At 37.3% G+C, this 20,024-nt stretch overlaps 1 protein-coding gene across 7 annotated transcripts in view; it reads right to left on the bottom strand.

The window, feature by feature from the left end:
- Positions 1-20,024, bottom strand: part of sun1b (Sad1 and UNC84 domain containing 1b) — a 28,106-nt gene that overhangs the window by 7,194 nt on the left and 888 nt on the right. The window contains exons 1-13 of one of the 7 annotated variants that reach the window (XM_032586755.1): positions 17,562-17,807; positions 14,852-14,949; positions 6,705-6,893; positions 5,489-5,730; positions 5,076-5,345; positions 4,827-4,961; positions 3,854-4,006; positions 3,012-3,095; positions 1,732-1,830; positions 1,475-1,594; positions 1,284-1,377; positions 865-923; positions 228-412 (exon numbers count right to left, since the gene is read on the bottom strand). In XM_032586755.1, the coding sequence (XP_032442646.1) occupies positions 228-412; positions 865-923; positions 1,284-1,377; positions 1,475-1,594; positions 1,732-1,830; positions 3,012-3,095; positions 3,854-4,006; positions 4,827-4,961; positions 5,076-5,345; positions 5,489-5,730; positions 6,705-6,893; positions 14,852-14,934 (1,713 nt within the window). In that variant the 5' untranslated portion in view covers positions 14,935-14,949; positions 17,562-17,807. Of the gene's footprint in view, positions 1-227; positions 413-864; positions 924-1,283; positions 1,378-1,474; positions 1,595-1,731; positions 1,831-3,011; positions 3,096-3,853; positions 4,007-4,826; positions 4,962-5,075; positions 5,346-5,488; positions 5,731-6,704; positions 6,894-14,851; positions 14,950-15,310; positions 17,000-17,044; positions 17,102-17,561; positions 17,808-20,024 lie in introns of those variants that run through there. The other 6 variants (XM_032586756.1, XM_032586754.1, XM_032586759.1 and 3 more) reach the window with 6 other exon arrangements.

The following is a 20,024-nucleotide window of genomic DNA, read 5'->3' as shown; positions in this document are numbered from 1 at the left end:
CGATAGTTTTAATTTATCGTGTGATTAATTGATTTATTGTTTATCGCGACAGGCCTATATTTAACTCTAAAGTCTGACTCAAAGTCAACCGTGTATGATTTCGTCTCTACTTTACAATTATCCGCTAATGTCTGATGGTCCAATCATTAACCAAACCTTGGTTGTGAGGAAGTTTACAGGGTATACACACTTTGTGAAAAACTGGTCTATAAGATAGTGCTACTCACTGTTGCTTGGGAGACCGGAGTGTTATGAGCCTGCTCCATGGGAGTCTCTGTTGCAGGGACAGCAGCGGGAACAGCAGCCAAGTTAGAGAAGAAGTGAAACCTAGATTTAGAGCTCCACTCTGTGAGGTTTATGGCTGGAAGGTAGGTAAGCAGGGCACCGGTGAACGGGAGCCACCACCAGAAAACTGCAGGAGAACAAAAGAATGTGATGTTAAAGGTAACTCAAGAGAAAATGCTCTTTTATAATAATCCAAGTTATTTGGTTAAATATTAAACACTTAAAAAATTTAGAGTTAAACTGACATTGCAAACACTTAATACATTAAATTTAAATGTTTTTTTACTAAAACACACAAAGAAAATACTTTTTCAAACCCTTTAGGAGGATCAAATTAATGTTAAAACTAAATTAAGGTGATATTTTATTTTAATTGCAGCATGATTCAGCAGAAAAATAAGAAACTGTTTGAGAACAGCTGAGCTGCAGTGAAGACTCGGGAAGGTTGACCTGAATCTGCAGCTAGATTTACAGCAGACTCTAGAGATCTGTGCTGGTTCTAATAGCCATATATCCTTCTCTCTGTGCTGACTACAGTAAATGGGTTCAATCTGTTTAAAAGGGCGTCTGTTTACTCACGCAGAAGTAGTAAGAGGAGCAAAAGAGGCAACAGGAGCTTCCAGAGTTTGGGAAGGCATCTGAAACACAGAAGAAAACTTCAAATTTTACAAATGATTGGTATTTCACATTTTTAATGAGAAAAATATATATCTTTATTTATATTTAGGCAAGTAATTAAACATTAATAATGTGACTGTTTCAAAAATACCTTAATTAAATGATAAATAAATCACTTAATTTTTCTTTACACCTGAATTTTTGTAATTGATATAAATTAAAACACATTTTTTCACACATCAGGCAATTGCAACATTGAGCAAAAGCTTAATTATACTTACTGTCAAATGCACAGCAGTCATGTTAATTTTTATTCCTTATTTCTATTAAACTTTCAAATATGTGATTAATTCATTGTCATAAAAGGTAAGAACTCTTACCGAGTTAGAAAGAAGACGTTGACGAGAGACATGAGAGACACCAGTTGGTACCATCCTCTTGCAAGAAACCACATCAGTCCCTTTCCTGCTTTTACTAGAGAAGCAGAAAAAAGAGAGAATATATTCAAACTATCAACCTAAAGTGGATAAGTATTCTAATTTGTTGAAAATGATAAACATCTGAAACTTACCTGGGGCTGCTAGGATCGCCCAGAAGCATGAGAGAAGGCTTTTTGTTGCTGTGATGATTCCTGAACCCAAAGCTTTACCTGCTGCAAGCACACAGCGACCAGGCAGCAGCAGATAGAAACCTGTTAAGACAAAGCGAATGATGTTCACGAGTACAGCTACAGTTTTTAAGGAGTTCAGCTTACAAAATAACAAGAATATAAAAAAATATCTTTGTAATGGAATGATCAGAGTTAAAAATGATGAAGCTTCATTTAACCTGTGTAAGCTAGGATGCTCCACAAGCGCTGTGACTTGGAGAGTGGTGTAACGGCGACAGTGCAAGACTCAGAGTACTGCTTTCCTTTACAGTCGTCACCTGTGTGCGTCCAAAATGATGGAGAGCAGACAAGCAGAATGCAAAAATGAGCAAACAAACAAAAAAGACAATAAGCAGCATGAATAAACTCATTTATTCCACAATGATTAAATATGACTGATAATCAAGCAAATTTGAGAAAATGATTGCAAATTATAGCTCATTTTACAAAGGCATGTGCCGCAAAGCTTGATGGAAAACGAAAACAAACAAAAAAATCTAAATGACATCTTTCTCCAAGTAACATTTTTATTGGTTTTGTCACATTAGCTTGGTGTCAAATTATTTTAAATAACACAGCAGGTCTGGTGCCAAGGGCTAATGGATTATCCTGGTGGCTTTAAAACTTTGAGCTTCCTGAGTTTTTTTTTTCCCCCTTCTCTTTTTAGATATTTTATCTTCAGTTAAAATCTGGCAAGAAAGTTCAAATAAAACTATTTAAATACCCTTCAACTTGACATCGGAGGGTCAAACTAATTTATAATAAAGCTTTTAATTTGTCTTTGTTTTTGGGAAAAAAATCTTCCTATTGTGTTTACCTTATTTTCTGCAGTTTTGCAGTTCAACAGTAGTGAGGAGACATTAATTGGATAAGAAAATACTTTTTCTTCCTCCCACAAACTTCAGTAAACATTTAGATTGGCAGTTTTGGCCCTTTCAAATATTTTTAATGTTCAAAAAATAAGGAGTCTCCTTTATATTTTATGAACAATTGTAAACTAAATAGAAAAGTACATAGAATACATTTTATTGACAAGTTAAGCATCTCTAAATTACTTTTCTATTTGAGCTTTGTATATTTGTTTGCATTGAATTTGAAATTCTTATTTAAAATATAGAACTAACCAAGATGAAGATCAACTGAAAAGCCATTTCACATCTCTCCTGCTTCTTTTTCATTTTGTCTCCGTTTGTAAGTATAAAGTATATAATTAACCAGTAAACATAACCAACTTTAAAATAATTATTTTTAAATACTCTAAATCGTGGATTAGGACGATTTGGCTTCACTTTCTGCAGGTCATGAAGTTCAACAGGCTGCTGAGTAGTTAAAGCAGTTCACACAACCTCTGCCCACTGATGCTGACACAGGGCACGCATATCATTGACTTTGTCAATCAAAGCTGCACACCAGGAACCCTAACAAAAGGGTAAAGAGAACATGTGCTGTGTGTGCTTACACAGGGAACCATTGAGGTTTAGATGTGATGTTTCTTCAGTGACCAGGTCCTTCACATTCATGCTTCCACAGAAACTTGAGTGTCCTGCAACACACAGATAACATATTTAATTGTACATAAAAAAGGTTTGAATAAAAAAAATCATAGCAGAAATGAAGGTGAAGATGGCAGATCCACCAGTATAAATGTGGAGGAAGCATAGCTCCTAAAGACGAGATTACAAGTAGAAGTTACACATGCACAAAAAAAAAGAGAATACACACAAGTACCTGGTTGAAACAGCAATGACAGAGGTGAAACTAAACCATTAGAGCAAATACATATTGTCCACTTTGGAAAAAATACAATTAGGGAATATACTGAATAGAAAAATTTACTTTATATATTGAAACCTGAGCCAAATGGTTGGAGCAACTAACAGTTTTAGGTTATAAAGTGCAAATTTGAAAAGTTTAGTTAAAGAGTTTTGGAAGTTCATCTTAAATGCTCACTCTCAAACTCATTTAAGAAAATGAAGAAGTGCAACACATGTGACGGTGTTGTCCGGAGTTTTTAAACAATGGCGTGGCTACTTATTTCATTCCAATATAATTCCCCTTTCAAAATGAGAAAAGTGTGAAAGTGAAAGCTGGGTTAATTCAGGAGAGAGATAGGAAAGTTATGACATTCTTCAAAGGCATACTCAGTTTATGAGAAAGCAAGCATCTCTATCTCCTAAGGAAGGAGGACTCTATCTTGATTAACAAAACAGTAGACGCTTAGAAAGCAGAAAAAGTTAATTAAAGGAAAAGAGGCAGCTGAAATCTGGAGCTGTGACTCTCCAGTGGACTGACAGCAGATACCTTGTTCTTCAAAGCCATGACCTTTGGAGCCCATCATCCTGTGAAGAGTGGTCTGCTTAAACAGCCAAAGTTTGGACAAACTCGAGGGCCACGCTTGTGTCAAGGAGTCTGAGTACGAGGTTTGGACTCCTGTTGACACATCCGTTGACACCCCTGTCCACACAGCCATTGTAAGTCAAGATGGAAACTTGATTCATGATCAGAGGCATGCAAATGTGTTCATCCCTCTTCAGGTGTTATCAGATTTTGTTTATGTTTTTTTTCCATTTGTTTTCCACTTCAGCCTGAACATCTTTCCCCGTCTCTCCTGAAGAAAAGCAACCTCACAGCAGAATGCCCCACTAATATGTGTTCAGGGGATGTTGCAGTATTAGTTTCCAGAAACACATTGTTTGGCATATTGGGCAAAGAATTAAAAATCAGTTCCAACTTGTGCTACTCCTTGCTCGGCCGGTCAATTTAGACTCGACAGGCTGGTTTTTGCTTGGTACTTTTTTCATTTTCAGATGACTTATTGAACAATTCTCTGCAAAATGTTCCCAGCTTGGAAATTTATTTTATAACCTCAGCCTGATTTAAACTTCTCCAAAACTTAATCTCTGACCAGTCTGTCTGTATTCTTTGATCTTCATGATGTTGTTTGTTTACTAATGTTCTCTAAAAACCCCTGAGACCAGTTTCTGACTTTGAGATTAAGTGACTCAGAGATGGATTCTTTCTACCAATTATGTGAATTGTGAAGTAAGGGTACGAATGCTTTTACAAGACACTGTAGAAGAAATAAACCTCATTTTAAAAGATATAGTAATTGAGATATCTGAAACTCATCAAAACAAATCCAAACAGCAAACATAGAGGAATGTAAGAATGACTGAACAACAGTCTGAACAACAGTCATTCTTACACCCCTGTCCACACAACCATTCATTGTTGTGAATGAATGGTTGAAATTATCAATGAAAATTCAGAATACCTTTTTCTGCTGAGTTCCTGGTTCTTGTACCCAGCCAGACCAAACTGCTGTAGACAATGGAAACTAAGGACACAATGGGGGACAGGGCTTTTTTGCTGTAGCGCACACATGAGTTAGATATTGACATCAGGACACCTGGAGGGAGACATCACTAATGGTTAAACATTCTCTTCGTCAAATCCTTGTTATGCCAATAAGACTTTAAACTATAAAAATGCAAGGTCCCAAATGTGGAAAGCATTTTCTCACCCGACTTGTTCCTTCGACTCCTGTCTCTGGTATAAATATTTGTGTAAGGTGAAGATACGGAGGTGAGGCCATCAGTGGAAAGTTCTGCTTCTTGGCAGGATGATGATGATGATGATAGCGATGTCAATGATGACCGCGTCACACGGGAGTCACTTTGCTGAGAGTGAAACGAGCAATCTTTGCAAATGTACCCATTAGGGACCGAAGTCTTGGACTTCGAAAAGCTGGCCTCCCCATTGGTGTTTGATGAGCTCTGGCTGGAGTGTTGCTCTGGAACATGACAGCCAGGCAGCAAATTTAACCAAATTTGATCTTCAAAATAAGACTTCCATTGCAAACTGTAGCTTTCCTGGGGTAATGAGACAGAGCATTCAACATTTCTTTGTGATTAAATCTATAATTTTTTGTCTCACCCCACTGTCCATCCACAGTAGTTGTAGCTCTGATGGTGGTTCCTCTGCGCTGCCTCAGGTGATACTGCTCTTGAGCTGATACGAGCCGCGAGACGTCGACCGTTGTGACGTTTTCATGACTTGTTCTGTCAATCGGGGTACTGGCAGCTGAGAAGGACAGGGTTTGTCTCGGTGTTGCAATTTGGCTCAGGGATAAAGACACAGAGCTGGATGTGGACTTCTGCTTTCTGTTTCGCGGTGTCCTAGAAAAGAAAAAAAGACTGTGTGATTACTACCTGAATAATATAAAATATAAATAAAATAGTTTTCAATTCTGCTTGACTGTTAAACTAAAAAAAAGAAATTGCGGAACCATGTTGTCTTGACTGTTGAGATGTTTTTTTATGATGTGTTGATTTTGTGTGAGTAAGGGAGAGGTAGGAATTTGTTCGATGATGTTAATGTCTGTTAAAATGAAAAATTGTCAAATAAAGACATGTCATTTTACTGGTGCACAATGTCTGCAACATAATAATAGAAATAATAATAATAATAAAGCTAATTTACTGATATATTTTTACTCTCCCCAAGAAATAATTTGTTTTTTCAGCTAATGGTTTATAAATATGCAGTCTTTTTTCAGCTTAGTAACTAAAAGTCAGTGTCTTCTTTCCCTTTTCATAATACCATAGTCCATATCACAGGAAACATAAATGCGAGGATGCAATGTTTGCCCCAACATTATGTAGTACCAACATTAAGAAAATTATCAGAAGCTTAAAAAAAGAAACAATTTAACTGAATGATCCAGTTTTACTGCCTAAATTGCTTACTTTTATGTACAACCAGCCAAAAACAATTTAAGGCGATTTTGTGTGATAAACCAACATAGAGTATTTTATTACTGTGAAGTGAATGTACAATGACGCAGTTACATTTATTTTGACAAATAAACTGAAGTTTAGTGCACATTTGTATTGAAAATGTGAACAAGTTCAAGGTCTATGGATGCAGGTTACTGTAAAATGGCTGTGAAAAAGAGGAAGGAAAACAATCTAAGTTAACGTGTGAGTTTCCAAAACTTTCAATTTCACAGGAACAGAAAAAAAAAAATTCAAATACTTTCACTTGGGTTGTAAGATTGGGAAGATCTTGTTTAGTCATGATCTACAAGACACAAGTCTTTAGCAATGCAGCTGGTCAGAGTCAGATTGAAAGTGTTTACATGTTAACTCACCGCGTCTCTTTCCTGGTGTCGATGTAACTGCTGCCATGGTCCAGGGAGTAATCAGTTACACTCTCGGTGTTGTAATGACTGCTGCTGTTCTGCAGACGGAGGCTCCGCCGTAACATCTTGGGCGACTCGTACACAGGAGAAATCTGGTGCTCTTTCTCAAACTCTAATGCTGCAGTTGAGTAACTTGAACTAAGACAAAAGTGAGAAAGAAAAAGAGCGTTATAAAGTTGGCAAAAATATTCCACGTCATGAGGCCCTACATGAGACTTAAGATGGTTTGTCTCTCATATTTACTGAACTGAAATTTTATTCAGAAACACAGTTGAAAGAGGAAAGGTTTCAACCAGCAAAGCATTTTAATTCCTAGTTCCTCATCCTAAACCTCTCAGTGTCAGATTTCTTAAATGAAAACAAACACAGGCTTTTTATAGAGCTGTGATGCTGGTGGGTGTTGGGTTGTTCCTCACAGGAAATGACTCACTCACATGGGAAAGAGAAAAGAAAAAAGATCAGGATGTGTCTCTAAAATAAGAAATCGAGGCAAATATACCAAGTAAGCATCCCCAACTATGCAAGGAGAAAGAGTTCAACTCAGTTGGCTGCGGTTTCATACGTTAAGAGGAAACATGCTGTGAATGTTCGGTGCCATGCCTTACTGTGACTCAGAGGGCCACACCCACCCCAATGAGCAGGCTTTAAGTGCCAAAATGCAGGCATGACTAACAGGCAACATCTGCAACTATTCTCTCAGAGTTATTAGTTCCTCTTAGCTGGTGAATACAGAGCATTGTTAATGGAAAGATGAAATGTCAACGCTTTTTGCTGCAGTAGTAAAAGAAAAAGACTTAATATTGAGAGAGGTAAGCTACTAGGAGCCTTTGAAAAGATGAAAGATAGTATTCTTCCAGTTATGCACCTGACAATCAGGTAGGCTCACTGTTTACACTAAAAATGCCAGTTTTACAGTTCGGGCACAAAGTCGCTGAGTGTGCACAGGAATGACAATATCCTGCCCTTGACTTCCCTGTGCAAGCTAATTAAGCTTTAAAGTCCTGCAGAAGAGCACATATGTGTTCGTCCCACACAGATCTCGTCTTTCTGCTAGTCTGTCTGGGAATAAAACTTGGGGATTACTCACCCTGACAAGGCCAATTATGAGCTTTTGTCTTGAGTCTGCCACCTGCCTGTTGAGCCAACTGCCACCTCTCTCGAAACCTGACCAGGACAATTTTCCTGCTCTGGGAGTCGTGGAGAATTTATCTGCTGCTTAACACTGGCCCAAGGATTAATAATAAAAGCAAGTAAGTATGGTTGTTTAAAAGACCACAAACCCAGACAAAAGCACTCCAAATTCTTCACATATTTGTATATTTGTGCAGAAAGTTCATTCACTACAGTCAAGTACCACCTCATCCATACTTTTTGTCAAACCACTAAATCATTATTCTTACAAATTATCTAGTAGATTCTTCCAGGACAACAGTGTTCAACTAACAAAAGTTGTTGTTTTTGTTTATTTTTTATGTTTGTAAGTTTTATTGTCATATATGCTGGTCTGGAGAACTTCTTATGGATAGGTTTGTGTTTGTACATCTTTGATATTTTGTTGCTTCCTGACACCACAAGAGAAAAAATGAGCTCTAAAGTACTTCATCCATTCTCTCTTCTCTGCAGCTAAAGACATAGAACACCCGATGCATGATTTCAGGATGTGTCCTCCAGACCCGAAACAGCTGCTGTACAAAGAACAAAACTTTGCCAAGTCATGTGTGTCCCTGGAACTGTTAGGAGCAGGGCTGTGTGATAAGGAAACAAATATGTCTGTCTGTGTAGCCTGCAGGCACATGCAAACATTACAATACACTGTTCTGCAAAAGTATCCACAGCCACTGAACATCTCCACTATTTGTCACACTGCAACAAATTTAAGTTGAAATGTTATGTAATAAACCTACAGAAAGTATTAAATAATTGTGAAGTGGAAGTAAAATGATTCATGATTTTCAATATTTCTTTACTTCTGAAGCAAATATGATACACCAGAATTTACTTAGAGGCATAAAGTAAGTAAATACATGTGCACCCACATTTTAAAATTTTTTAATTGTAAAGTAAAATTTTGTTCAGCTTTGTGTTGGCTTATTACATAAAATTATATAAAACAGTGCTTCGTTTTTCATGGAACCACTCCACATTATCATAGCGCTTTATAGAATTCTCAAAACAAAGACTGTCAGATTAAACAATGTTATAAAGCTAGCTCATGTTTCCTCAAAACCTCTTAGGAGTTAACTCCTCATTTGCTCTCATTCTCCAAGCTGATCAGTGTGTCGCTTTTCTCCCAGGCGACACTCGCAGCCCACATCAGAGATATAAATAGCGATAGACAAAGTCAATTTACAGACAAGAAGAGACGTACATGTATAACGAGCCAGACCTGAGCAGAGGAAAAACACTTTCCCATATTGATAGCAAGCTTCCTATAATTTTATGTTACATAATATTATAGATTCAAATCCTCTTTCCACACTCTTCTCAGTACAATTAAACTTTTTTGCCTTTCACGAACTCTTGTTTTGTTGTCATCATCATGAAATATGCCAAGCAACTATGACTTTGCTGATTGACAATATTAGTTAGTAGTTTGCAATACATCCTTATTTTAGCTAAATTCAGAGGAATTTCAGAGCAAAATACTATACATGATAATGATTTTTTTTGGCAGAACCAAATCCATTGAGACAATGATATACAGCAGCTCATCATAACATCCCAGAAAAAACAAGCATTTAATTTGTTTTTCCAAAGTTGTGGATTTCACAGCAGCTGCTATTTTAGCTGACGGAAAATAGAGGCTTTGATTTCTGTAGGATGCTTCCAAAGAGCTTGTCATACATTTTCTTGAATGGTATACAAATACACTTCTATCCAAAAGAAACTTGAAAGACCTTAGATAATAATTTAGGCAGTCAGCTCAGTTGGTACACTCACCCCACAAACCCCGACTACCATTTGTGAGATATGCACACATTTATTTTAGCCTGGGATTATAAGAACCATGTGGGTCGTAAAGCTCCGCAACAAAACCACAGTGTGGAGTCAAAAGCTTGCCAGAAAAGTCTTAAATCTCACACGCAGAAGTAAACAGAACAGTGAAAGGTTTTTTTCGGGTAACAATTTTTAAAAATGCTGAGTTGCTAAACAAACAAGCAAACATGTTGCAGTTCAGGCTTCTGTAAAGGTCACACTGCATAGACTGAAACTTGTGTACAAGAAATCAAACATGACAAATGTAAATAGTTTTTAGAGGATAACCTGGATTTTTTAATAAATTTGTGACTTTGTCACTCAGTTCAGAATGTATTATATAGATATTGCACAAGCTGACACTTCTGTGCCAAAAGCTGAACGTTTCAGAGTGATGAGATGTTGCAATTCAGAACTGTGACACCACATGCCCCTGTTGCATTTGCTGGAATAACAAAGTTATTTTCAAACATTTGAACTAGGGAATACCCTGGGGAAGAAGCCAGTATAGAGGTTTAAAAAAAGGGAGGGGTGGGGGGGGGGGGGTGGGGGATCTGTACCTTTCCTTTTCCAGAACTGTTATTGAGTTGTTTTCCACAAAATGTTGTGCTCTATATTTACTAGAGGACAAGAAATGGAACGTAGGGGCAAACGGAGAGTGTTCAAATTTTTACCCAACCATCTCTGAGTAGGAAGGATTTGGCTTTGTGATTAGGATCAATCAGGCTGGGCCTCATTTTCCCTCCCACTGACAGCACTTCCCTTCTGCCTTGCTATAAGAAAACGTTCTTCCCTCACCCGAACTGGAGCACAACAACCAACGTCACATGTTACTGCTGTTACTATGGAGACAACAATAAACTAATCTTCAACTCAGAAAGACAGATCAGTAGATGAACCCATACCCCATCAGGAAGAAAGACATTCTAGCACACAAATATACAAGCCACGCTTTCAGTGGCTTGCAAAAATATTCACACCGTCTAAGCATTTTGTCTCAATACAAACACAAACTCCAATGCATTTTACTGGCATTTTGTGTGGAAGCAAACTATACAGACATTTTCACAACTAAAGTCTGAAAACGGGTGTACATTTTAAGTCATCATTCCTTAGAACAATACCCCAGTATAACACCAGTAGTTGCTTTCAGAAACAGAGAACAAACAGAATCAAAAACAGTGAAAATCTATCAACAATAATCATCAAGCAATCACAAAGCAACAAGACGACAGCCATTGTTATTAGAAAGCTTTAAAAAGTCCTATTAGCAGTTTACCAAAAGCTATGTAAAGCTCTGCTAAAATGAAATTTAAAAAAAAAACTTTCTGACCAACATGCAAAAAACTCAATGGGTTGGAAAAACAATACTGCACAACACCCTAATCAACATGATACCACCCAAGAAACATGGCAGCTGCAACATCATGCTTCAGTTAAAGACAGAGAAAGTTGTGAGTACTGATAGGAATGAGGATGAGCTATAAATGGGGCAAATCTGAAACCTACAACATTCTTAAGACTGAGCAGTCAGTGTTACAGAAATGTGTATTATTGACCAATTACTGTTACAAAAATATCTAGGTTAAAGGCCCCATCTCCCTTGAATCCAGCTGATGTCATTTGCTTGCCACTTGACCAGGGGTGCAAGTACTGAAGCGCGTGTGAAGCAACTGTAGCGACAGGGTGCACAACAGCTGTTCAGCTGAAACTGATTAGATTCAAATGGAGCTTGATGGAGCTGCAGATCGAGCACAGTTTTCTGCATTTGACTCACAACTGGGGGAAAAAAAAGATAGCTAGAAGGTTGAATTTACTATTCTTAGCCACTATATATTATAATTCACTTAAATGCAGCAGTTGATAACAATCAGCTATAAACAGTCTTTAGACAACCCAATCACTACAGTTCAAGCATGATGGTAGAAAAAGGAAGATACCATCCAGACGCCCCGGCCCCACTGACCCACTTCTACAATCATAAAATATGAAGGCTCTCTGGGTGGATTCTCAGCACACACACCTGTTTTCAGAGGAACATGGCTGCAGTCAGTCTGTTTTTCTGGAAGACGAGCAACTTGATTTTTTGTCGTAAGGCCCCATTAAAAATCAAATACCATTTCTTGCCCACAAGAATTTGATTGTGTGTTTCGAGTTTCAGTTTAAAACCAGTTGTGCTGTTTATGTTGTGATAGTGGAAGGGAATGAGAAACAAATGAAGACTGAGACGCATCAGTTTTTCTTGTGTCATTATATTGCTACCTTCACTTGCAATGGAACATTTCTAAGATGGCTTGAGTTGCATTTTACAAAACTAATTCAAAAGAGACAGAATTAAAATTTGACCAAAAACAAAGCTATAACTGTCATGAGGACAAGGGTGTTCTCTTGAGTTTTGGGGGTGACAGTTAGGTGATTAAAAAAAGCTACTTTTAATTAAAGAAAATAAAATAACAAAATACAACTAACAACTAAAAATGCATTGAAGCATATTCTCGTTGTTGATGTGTTTACAGATTGAAATGGTGGGAAGATACAATTTTGATGCATTAATTTATCATGGGACACGATGCTTGGCAGGTTCTAATCACTGATTGATTGGTTGGGACATGCACAATATATCGGCATTAAAATCAGTATCACAAAACTGGCCTGATAACCAATGTTTATTTCCATCCTGTTGCCGTTTGTGTTACGGAGGGAGGAGAGGAGTGGGTTAACTGTTTGGTCATGTGACAGTGATAGTAATTAAAAACCCAAGTATTGTTGGGTTTTTAATTGAAACAGAGAAGCAATGTCAGCAGAGTTGCAATTTTTTTACCACGTTGAAAGGGAAGGAAAATGTATATGTGTAAATATCACCCACAAAGCAATATTAGCAGATATCGGACAAGATTTAAATGCAAGAGCATCCTCACTCCATCACTTATAATAATATCCTTGATTCTATATTATATTAAACTAGAACTCAAGGATTATACACATGGTGCATTTTAAAACTGCCTTCAAACTTTTTATATAGGCCATATAAACTTCAATTTACATGCTGTGAGAAGTCAGTAAATGACAAACACCTGCAAGTCTTGCTTTCTAACATCTACTTTATTGTGTTTAAATTAAATTAGGGCAAATGCCTTTTAATTCACAGTTGGGATTTTTATCAAAGCCTTCTCACACTGCTGCTTATAGGTCTGTAACTGAATGTCTTTGCTGTAATAGTCTCCCAGAGGACAGAAACAGAGCATAGTTCTTTTCCTCCTACACTTAGTCTATTCAGTGCTACAAACCTTGTCACTGCTCCTTTGAGTTTTGACAACAGATGGACCAACCGTTTTTGTCACCTGACCTTGTCTGTTGCTGCACTGCTCTCTTGTACTCACTGCAGACCATGCACACCCACTCCATTCATAGACATTCAACTAGATTCATTAAATCTAGAATCTAAATACTTACTGCCTTTTGAGGTCTGTTTCTCAAGTTGTCAGGAAAGGAGAGAATTGTTACCAACCGGTTCAGCAGCCAGAAGCTAAAAGAATACCACAGAATCCCCAACTAGCTCATCAAGCAGCATAAACTATTAGTCTAATCTGAAGATCAAGGCCATATCAGAAAGGCTCATTAATAGCCTTTCAGCTTAATTCAAAGGAACACGATTACTACTGGAGTTTGACAACCTTAACCAACTATGTTGTGATTTCTTTGTCCTTTAAACTGGAATTCTAAATTCACGTCAGTTTCATTTTAATTCTTCTCATTTCTCCTTCTTGTTTTATTGTTTCAAATAGAAGTTAATTGTTTCAGAGTTTGCTTCAATTTGGTCTAACTTGCAAAATCTTAAAACTGCATGATAAATAACCTGATATCAATATTGACAACCATCACTTTTCTTAAGGTAACATTGATTTAAAACTACAGTTAGGAAGCTGGAAGAATGTCATAAGTAGCTGACTGCAGGCTCTACCTAAGTAAATAACTTGACTAACCAAGTTAGTCAAATTACTTACTCTATTAATTATACATTTTTACTCTATTAATTTTACTCTATTAAGAGTAGAAAAGCAAAAATATGTGATATAATGCCCAACAAACATGCTTAACAAAAAACAGTAATTTTAATGAAGCATAAAGACGTCCAAGTCTACGATCAAAAGGTCATTTGCAAAAATGTATAAGATAACATAATTGTAACCTATATTTCAATATGCTAATATATGAAAGCAAGTAGATCATGTACATTTTTCATCTTGTATGAAAATCAATGCTATCATACAATAAGAATCTTATAGGGCCCCATGCCTAAAGCAGTATGCTAATTAGGATACAACTGCTCCAATCTTTCTTAGACTAACTTTCCTCAGACAGTACTTTCTAGTCAACAGTGCAGTAAACTTGATGAGGTCTTTGTTGAAACTCGATTTTCTTTTTACAAGACACTTGCATACTTTCCCTTGGGACCTGGCGGAGACAGGGGGCATGCCTTTAAAGTCAAGCAATCACATGTCAACTCAAGGATTGTCAGAAACGGCAGCATACACACCCGCTAATTCCTCACTCCCTGACCTACACACCCAAATGCCTTCCTGTGGTTTAACAGCTTCTGGCAAAGTAAGGTGACAGTTCTGGAGACAACGACATTCCTCCACATGCACACACTTTCCTGATAAGGTGCTGACCACATCTAAAGCATAAGATGATAATAAAGGCGAGAAAATGAATGATGGTGGATTCAACATGCCTTATATTTCTATTTATACAACAGAAAACAAACTTAAAGATACCACTAAATGCAGCATCATAAGCATCATTTTGCAAGAGACTTTCAGATATGTTGTTTGGATTCAAATTGATTAGATTTCCATCAGATCCCAATAGATAAAAGATACCTGAGATAGAAACAAATGATGGAAAATCTTGCAAGAACTTCACTTGAAAGGTTTTAAAGCACATAAAGGTTTTTTAAAACAAAAGCAGAAGGATCTCTGAGACAACATTAATCCATTCTGAGTTAATTGCTGTGCTGCCCTGAGTAACTAAAGATACATGCTGTATTACTTTTAATGCCATAACCTGAACATTTGATGCAGCAACTAGTGAACTGCAGTGCAACACTAAGATCTCACCTGAGAGAGTACGTATAGCCGGTGTTCTCTGGAGCACACTGTGGCGGTGTGTATGTGTGCAGCTGGGAAAAGTCCATGGTCATTCTTCTTTGTTTAGACTGAAAAAGTTATTGTGCAAAGGATAGGACTCCCTTTAGTCACAGATGACATGTCAGGAGTAGAGTAACAAAGAAAAAACTACTTCTAGAATACATTTGCTGCCTTGTTCAGTCTGTCTCTTAGATGTACTTTTCTAAGTTGTAGTCATACTAATCTGAAGTTTTGGAAATGACTCACCACTCCACAGTGAAAAAAACAAAATGACATTCCCCAAATCATTTCTGGTTTGAAAACAACTAATAAGTTCTACGCCGTGCAGCCCTGTCAGAAAACTCATTCCTATCCGACACCTAATGAGTATACGCGCATCCCCATTTCTCTGAAACACAAAAATGCCACTGTAAGAGAGAGTTGGCAGACCTCTTCCTGCATGCTGGCTCTGGTTGATGAGCAGTATGGACACCAGTGAAGCCGTGATGAATGGCCAGCCTCTTCTGCTCTGGTACGGAGAGTGGTGGAGACAGGGCGATCCTATTTCCGTTTGTATTAAGCAGACTAACCATGAGGACAGCCAGTCCCTACAGTGGAGATTTCAGTAATGCTTGGTATTACGAAAGCCCATAAAACAGCAGAGGGTGGGGAGGATCCTGAAGCAATGGGCGGGAACCAATGGGTGGGAGGCAACGCGCCTAAGAGCTGAGCTTCTGTGAGTGAAGCCTGCTTAGTGTGAACAGGCATTACTGCTACACTGACTATTTCTCTATGAAAATTAAGCCATACATACTTTCTGCTTGCTGGTTCTGCTTTACAGAAGCTTTAGAGGACATAGCAGCAAGTGGAGTACTGATAAAGACTGCTGTTATTTTGTACATCCTTTTTTTTCCCAATCAATCATTCTCAACAGGACAGTAGAAACACTTCCTGTTTAGAGGAAATACCAGTAAATGTCAGTACATAATCATTTGGAAATTAACTTTAAACAGTGCCCTGCAAAAGCATTCATACCCATTTAAACTTTGTTGACCAAAACAACGGTGTAACTAATTGTAAAGTAAAACCTAAAGCATGAATAGTTTTTACTACTTTACAAATAATTTGGCAAAATATGTCTGGAATGTATTTAGATTCCAGACGTCTGGTCTTTTAGAGATTTTTCTCCACCAGCTTTCCACAGCTGGAGATGGAAATATTTTCTAATTTTGTCTTGGAAACAGTTAAAAGTTAAGATAAACTTATAGGACAACAATAAACTTTGAACAACAATTTTCTTGGGACACAAAATTAGATTTTGTTCTAAACCTTGAGTCGTCTGTCCTAAACTAATTTATCGTTTTATGTGTTTTGACGCAAAGAGGGACTCACCCTCAAGGAATTATCTAATTCATACTAGATAAGTAAGAATCTAGTATGTCCCCAGATTCATACTAGGGTCCAACCTTTGGTTAGGTAGCTGGTCATGCCTTGGTAGGTTTGCCGTAGGACCGCATAACACATTACAAATTTCTCATTTCATCCTTAGAACAATATATTACTATATGTAATATGGATATCAAAAACAATTACTCAAATACAATAAATGCTAATTGATCATTTAAATTCCATGCATCTAAACTGTCTAGCAAATAATATATATTGTGATGCTTGTTTAATTCAGCATAAAGCATAAAACTCCTAATAAAATACAATAAAGTTTATGGTCATCATGAGACAGAAAACGGAAAGGTTCAAACGGGATAAATGATTTTTGTAAGGAATGGTAGACATACACTGACAGTTGACCATTAGGCTGTTTGGCCAAATCGAGCTTGTATCACTTTAGATGAGAAAAATTGTACAATCAATTAATAGGAAAACAAATCTCCACCAAAATCCTTACACATAATCTTAATCAAATCCACACTAAAGTCCCCAAGCCGAAAAGGAGGGATAAAGGGAAACAAATACCCAAAAGCCAAGGGGACTGATTAAATTCAGCTAGGATTAGTTAGTTTCTAGACATAGAAAGAAATTCAATGAATCAATTCCAAAATTATCATAATTTTCTATTTTGCAAAGCAATGACTATGAGACAGGCTGAACAATAACAGTAAAAAAAGGCACCGCTACAGTTAACAAAGACAGCTTCCCTGTAGTTATATTAATATCCTGGTTCACCTCATATCACACAGATATTTTTGCTGCCTCCTTTACGCAAACCACCTGCGACGAACACTAAAAAAAAAAAACATTAGACCACCGACCATCAAAACAATGACCCAGACCAAAAAGAAATTTAAATTCAAACATGTTTACTTTCAGAATAACAGCAGGCTGTCGAGTCAAATGACATGTAAGCCTCGTAACATTCTCACGTTGCCCTGCGCTATATTTGGAGCTGGCAGTATTTAGATAACAGCGTCACTCACACTGCGCCGCTCTGTCTTTATATTTCCCAATGCAAACACGGCTAACACACTTCCATGGAAATGTGCATCCACATATATTTATATACGACACCATAAACTGAATAGATTCGTGTAGATTCGAAATAAATTAAATAAATAAACAAAGGCCGGATCCAGCGTTCGCTATCGAAACAGTTGGTAAAGGAGAGCAGCAAGGTTTATTTAAAATCGATTCAAATGCACCACAACAACACACAACTGTGGCAACAACAGGGTGATCAACTTGCCCGCGTCAGAATCCATGAATGTTATTCTTTAAACGCGTAATCCGAAGGAACAACGCAAGATGCGCCAAGTTCCGCCAGCATCCCGTTGCGGGGATCCTCAGAGGTTCCCAATCGCTGCGGACTTATCGATCCGCTCCGTCACCGCAAATTTCTGACAGAAACACTCGGAAGTTTGCAGGTAGCAAGTGTCTGTTAACTGCTAGGGCACAACAAGCTGACTTCCAAAATGGCTTCCCGGGCGTTAACAAAGCCAGAAGGATCGTTCCCGAGCTGATCCTCCCACTCCCAGGCCCTCCATTGTCGGGCCAGAGCGCCCAGTTTGAATCTATTGGTGGAAAGCTGCAAAGGCTCGCACAGCACTGGAGCTGCTGCTCTGTGCACGGACAGGACTCACACTGAACCCCTGGGGAGCTCAGAGTCAATGCATGACAAGTGTCACTTCCAATTAATCCCATCTATTATCAGTCACAGGATTTTGTTAGTTATTTATTACGATCAATATGCAAGTTGGCAGGTGAGTTCATATGCTCACTTCTCCAACTGTTAAGCATCAACATTATAGAGGTGAAGCAAAACTATTAGAAACCTGTGGAAGTTATCATAGCGCAGAAATGTAACAGATAATCACACTGTTCTAATATATATTGTATAGTCATTAGGAAACAAAATCATGAATTACACCTGTCTTCTTCTCAGAGTATTATCCTAACTATTCCAGTTCCTTCCATCTTAAGCTTCACTTGTGACAAAAAGTGCTATTTTAAAGATGGATGTATAGCTAAAGCATAAATTATTCATAATCTGGGCTGCTTTAGATTTAAAATAATTTCAACTCAGCCAAGTTTGTTTCCGATAGTAAATAAGGCAAGCAAAGCAAACAAACTCCAGACCCCACCTCAAAAAACATTAAGAAAAAAAATAAAATAAAATTACACAAACCTGATTTGTTTGTGTTTTAAACAAATTTACTGTTTAAAAAAAAACAATAGATTTTCTCCACCGGAAAACAAGAAGCTTCAATAAAACTGTATTACAAATTAAAAGGAATGAAGTAGAAGAACAAAGCAAAGTAACAGGAGTTTGAAGATATGGTGTGATGACACAATTTTTTTTTCTAACTAAGATGGAGTGAGGAACAGCTAGGAGCAGATATAATAGCTCTGGAATTACATTGAAGGCAGAAAACTTTTTGTACCAAAAAACAACTCAAAAGTTAGCCGAGTATGTTAAACTTGTTCCAAAACACAATCCTCTACAGTAAAAAAGTAATAACTAAGATTCCAAACAGACAGTGATGCTGTACATATCCGTTATAATGTGGGAGCAGCAGTATTCATTGTCATTTCCAGAAATGCAATCCATTGTTTCAGATGTTTATCACATGCCATTTGTCTCCAGTCATGATAAGATTCCATTTTGATATTGTCCGCTTTTTTCAACACAACAGATAAAGTATCTTTTTAAGCCTGCAGGAACTAACTAAACAAATTAACAGAAAAAACAAAAAGGACAGACATTCACTGTTAGCCAGGAAACACTATTCCTCCCTTTATATTTGTCAATATAAAACCATATGTTGCAACTTGAAAATCTACAAAATTACATAAAAAATAAACACTTTGAATTAGTTAAAATATGTGTTGTCATTTATCCACTTTTTCTTTTGGTTCATTTAACACTTTCATTTGCAAATGTATTTTTAGATAAATGTTTTGCTTGGAGTGACTTGGCCCATTATAGGGCTGGCACTGGGATGACGTTTCAGAAAAAAACAAATAAGTGCAAAGGGAATAGCAGGAAGCAGTGAGAATGGAACTTTGTTTAAAGCTTGCCCCCCAACGGATTAATAAACCATCAAACAGTTTTCATGTTTGGACAATGGACTTCTTTTGAGCCGAGTGCAAAATATGTCCATGGAACACTGAAAGCTCCATTGTTATTCTCTGGATGTTTGATTTTGACCAACCAAAGGTAACATGTACTGTGTGAAGCTTAAAAAGCTCAACCTTTATCACTGCAAAGAATGCAATATCAGCACTACAGCAAAATCCAGATCAAAATAATCCCACTCCTAAGAACCTCATTACATCTCTATTTGGCTCTGCAGCACAAGTACTTGAAATATAGCACAAATAAATAAGGACCCTAACAAATAGCCATTTCTTTTGTAAGGGATAATCTAGGCTTAGAGTTTTAAAATTACTTGTGTTTAGCAGAGTCACTAAATGACTCAACAATTGCTGTCCTCCAAAATTAAGGTTTCGGATGTGAATGACAGCTAATCTTGTTTTGGACAGATTGAAAAAAGGTTTTCATAACTAAGGCTCCATCTGCTCAACAGCTTATTTATTTTTTGGACTATCTCAGACACTAAAGATAGAATGCAGAATCTTCCCCAAAGAATAAACATCTGAAGTTGGACTCTTGTTTCTAATCAACACAATCAATGACACTGATAATAAT

Source organism: Xiphophorus hellerii, chromosome 16 (genome assembly GCF_003331165.1).
Source record: "Xiphophorus hellerii strain 12219 chromosome 16, Xiphophorus_hellerii-4.1, whole genome shotgun sequence".
Classification (NCBI taxonomy): Eukaryota; Metazoa; Chordata; class Actinopteri; order Cyprinodontiformes; family Poeciliidae; genus Xiphophorus; species Xiphophorus hellerii.
Note: the sequence above shows the minus strand (reverse complement) of the source record. Positions and strands in the feature narration are given on the sequence as shown.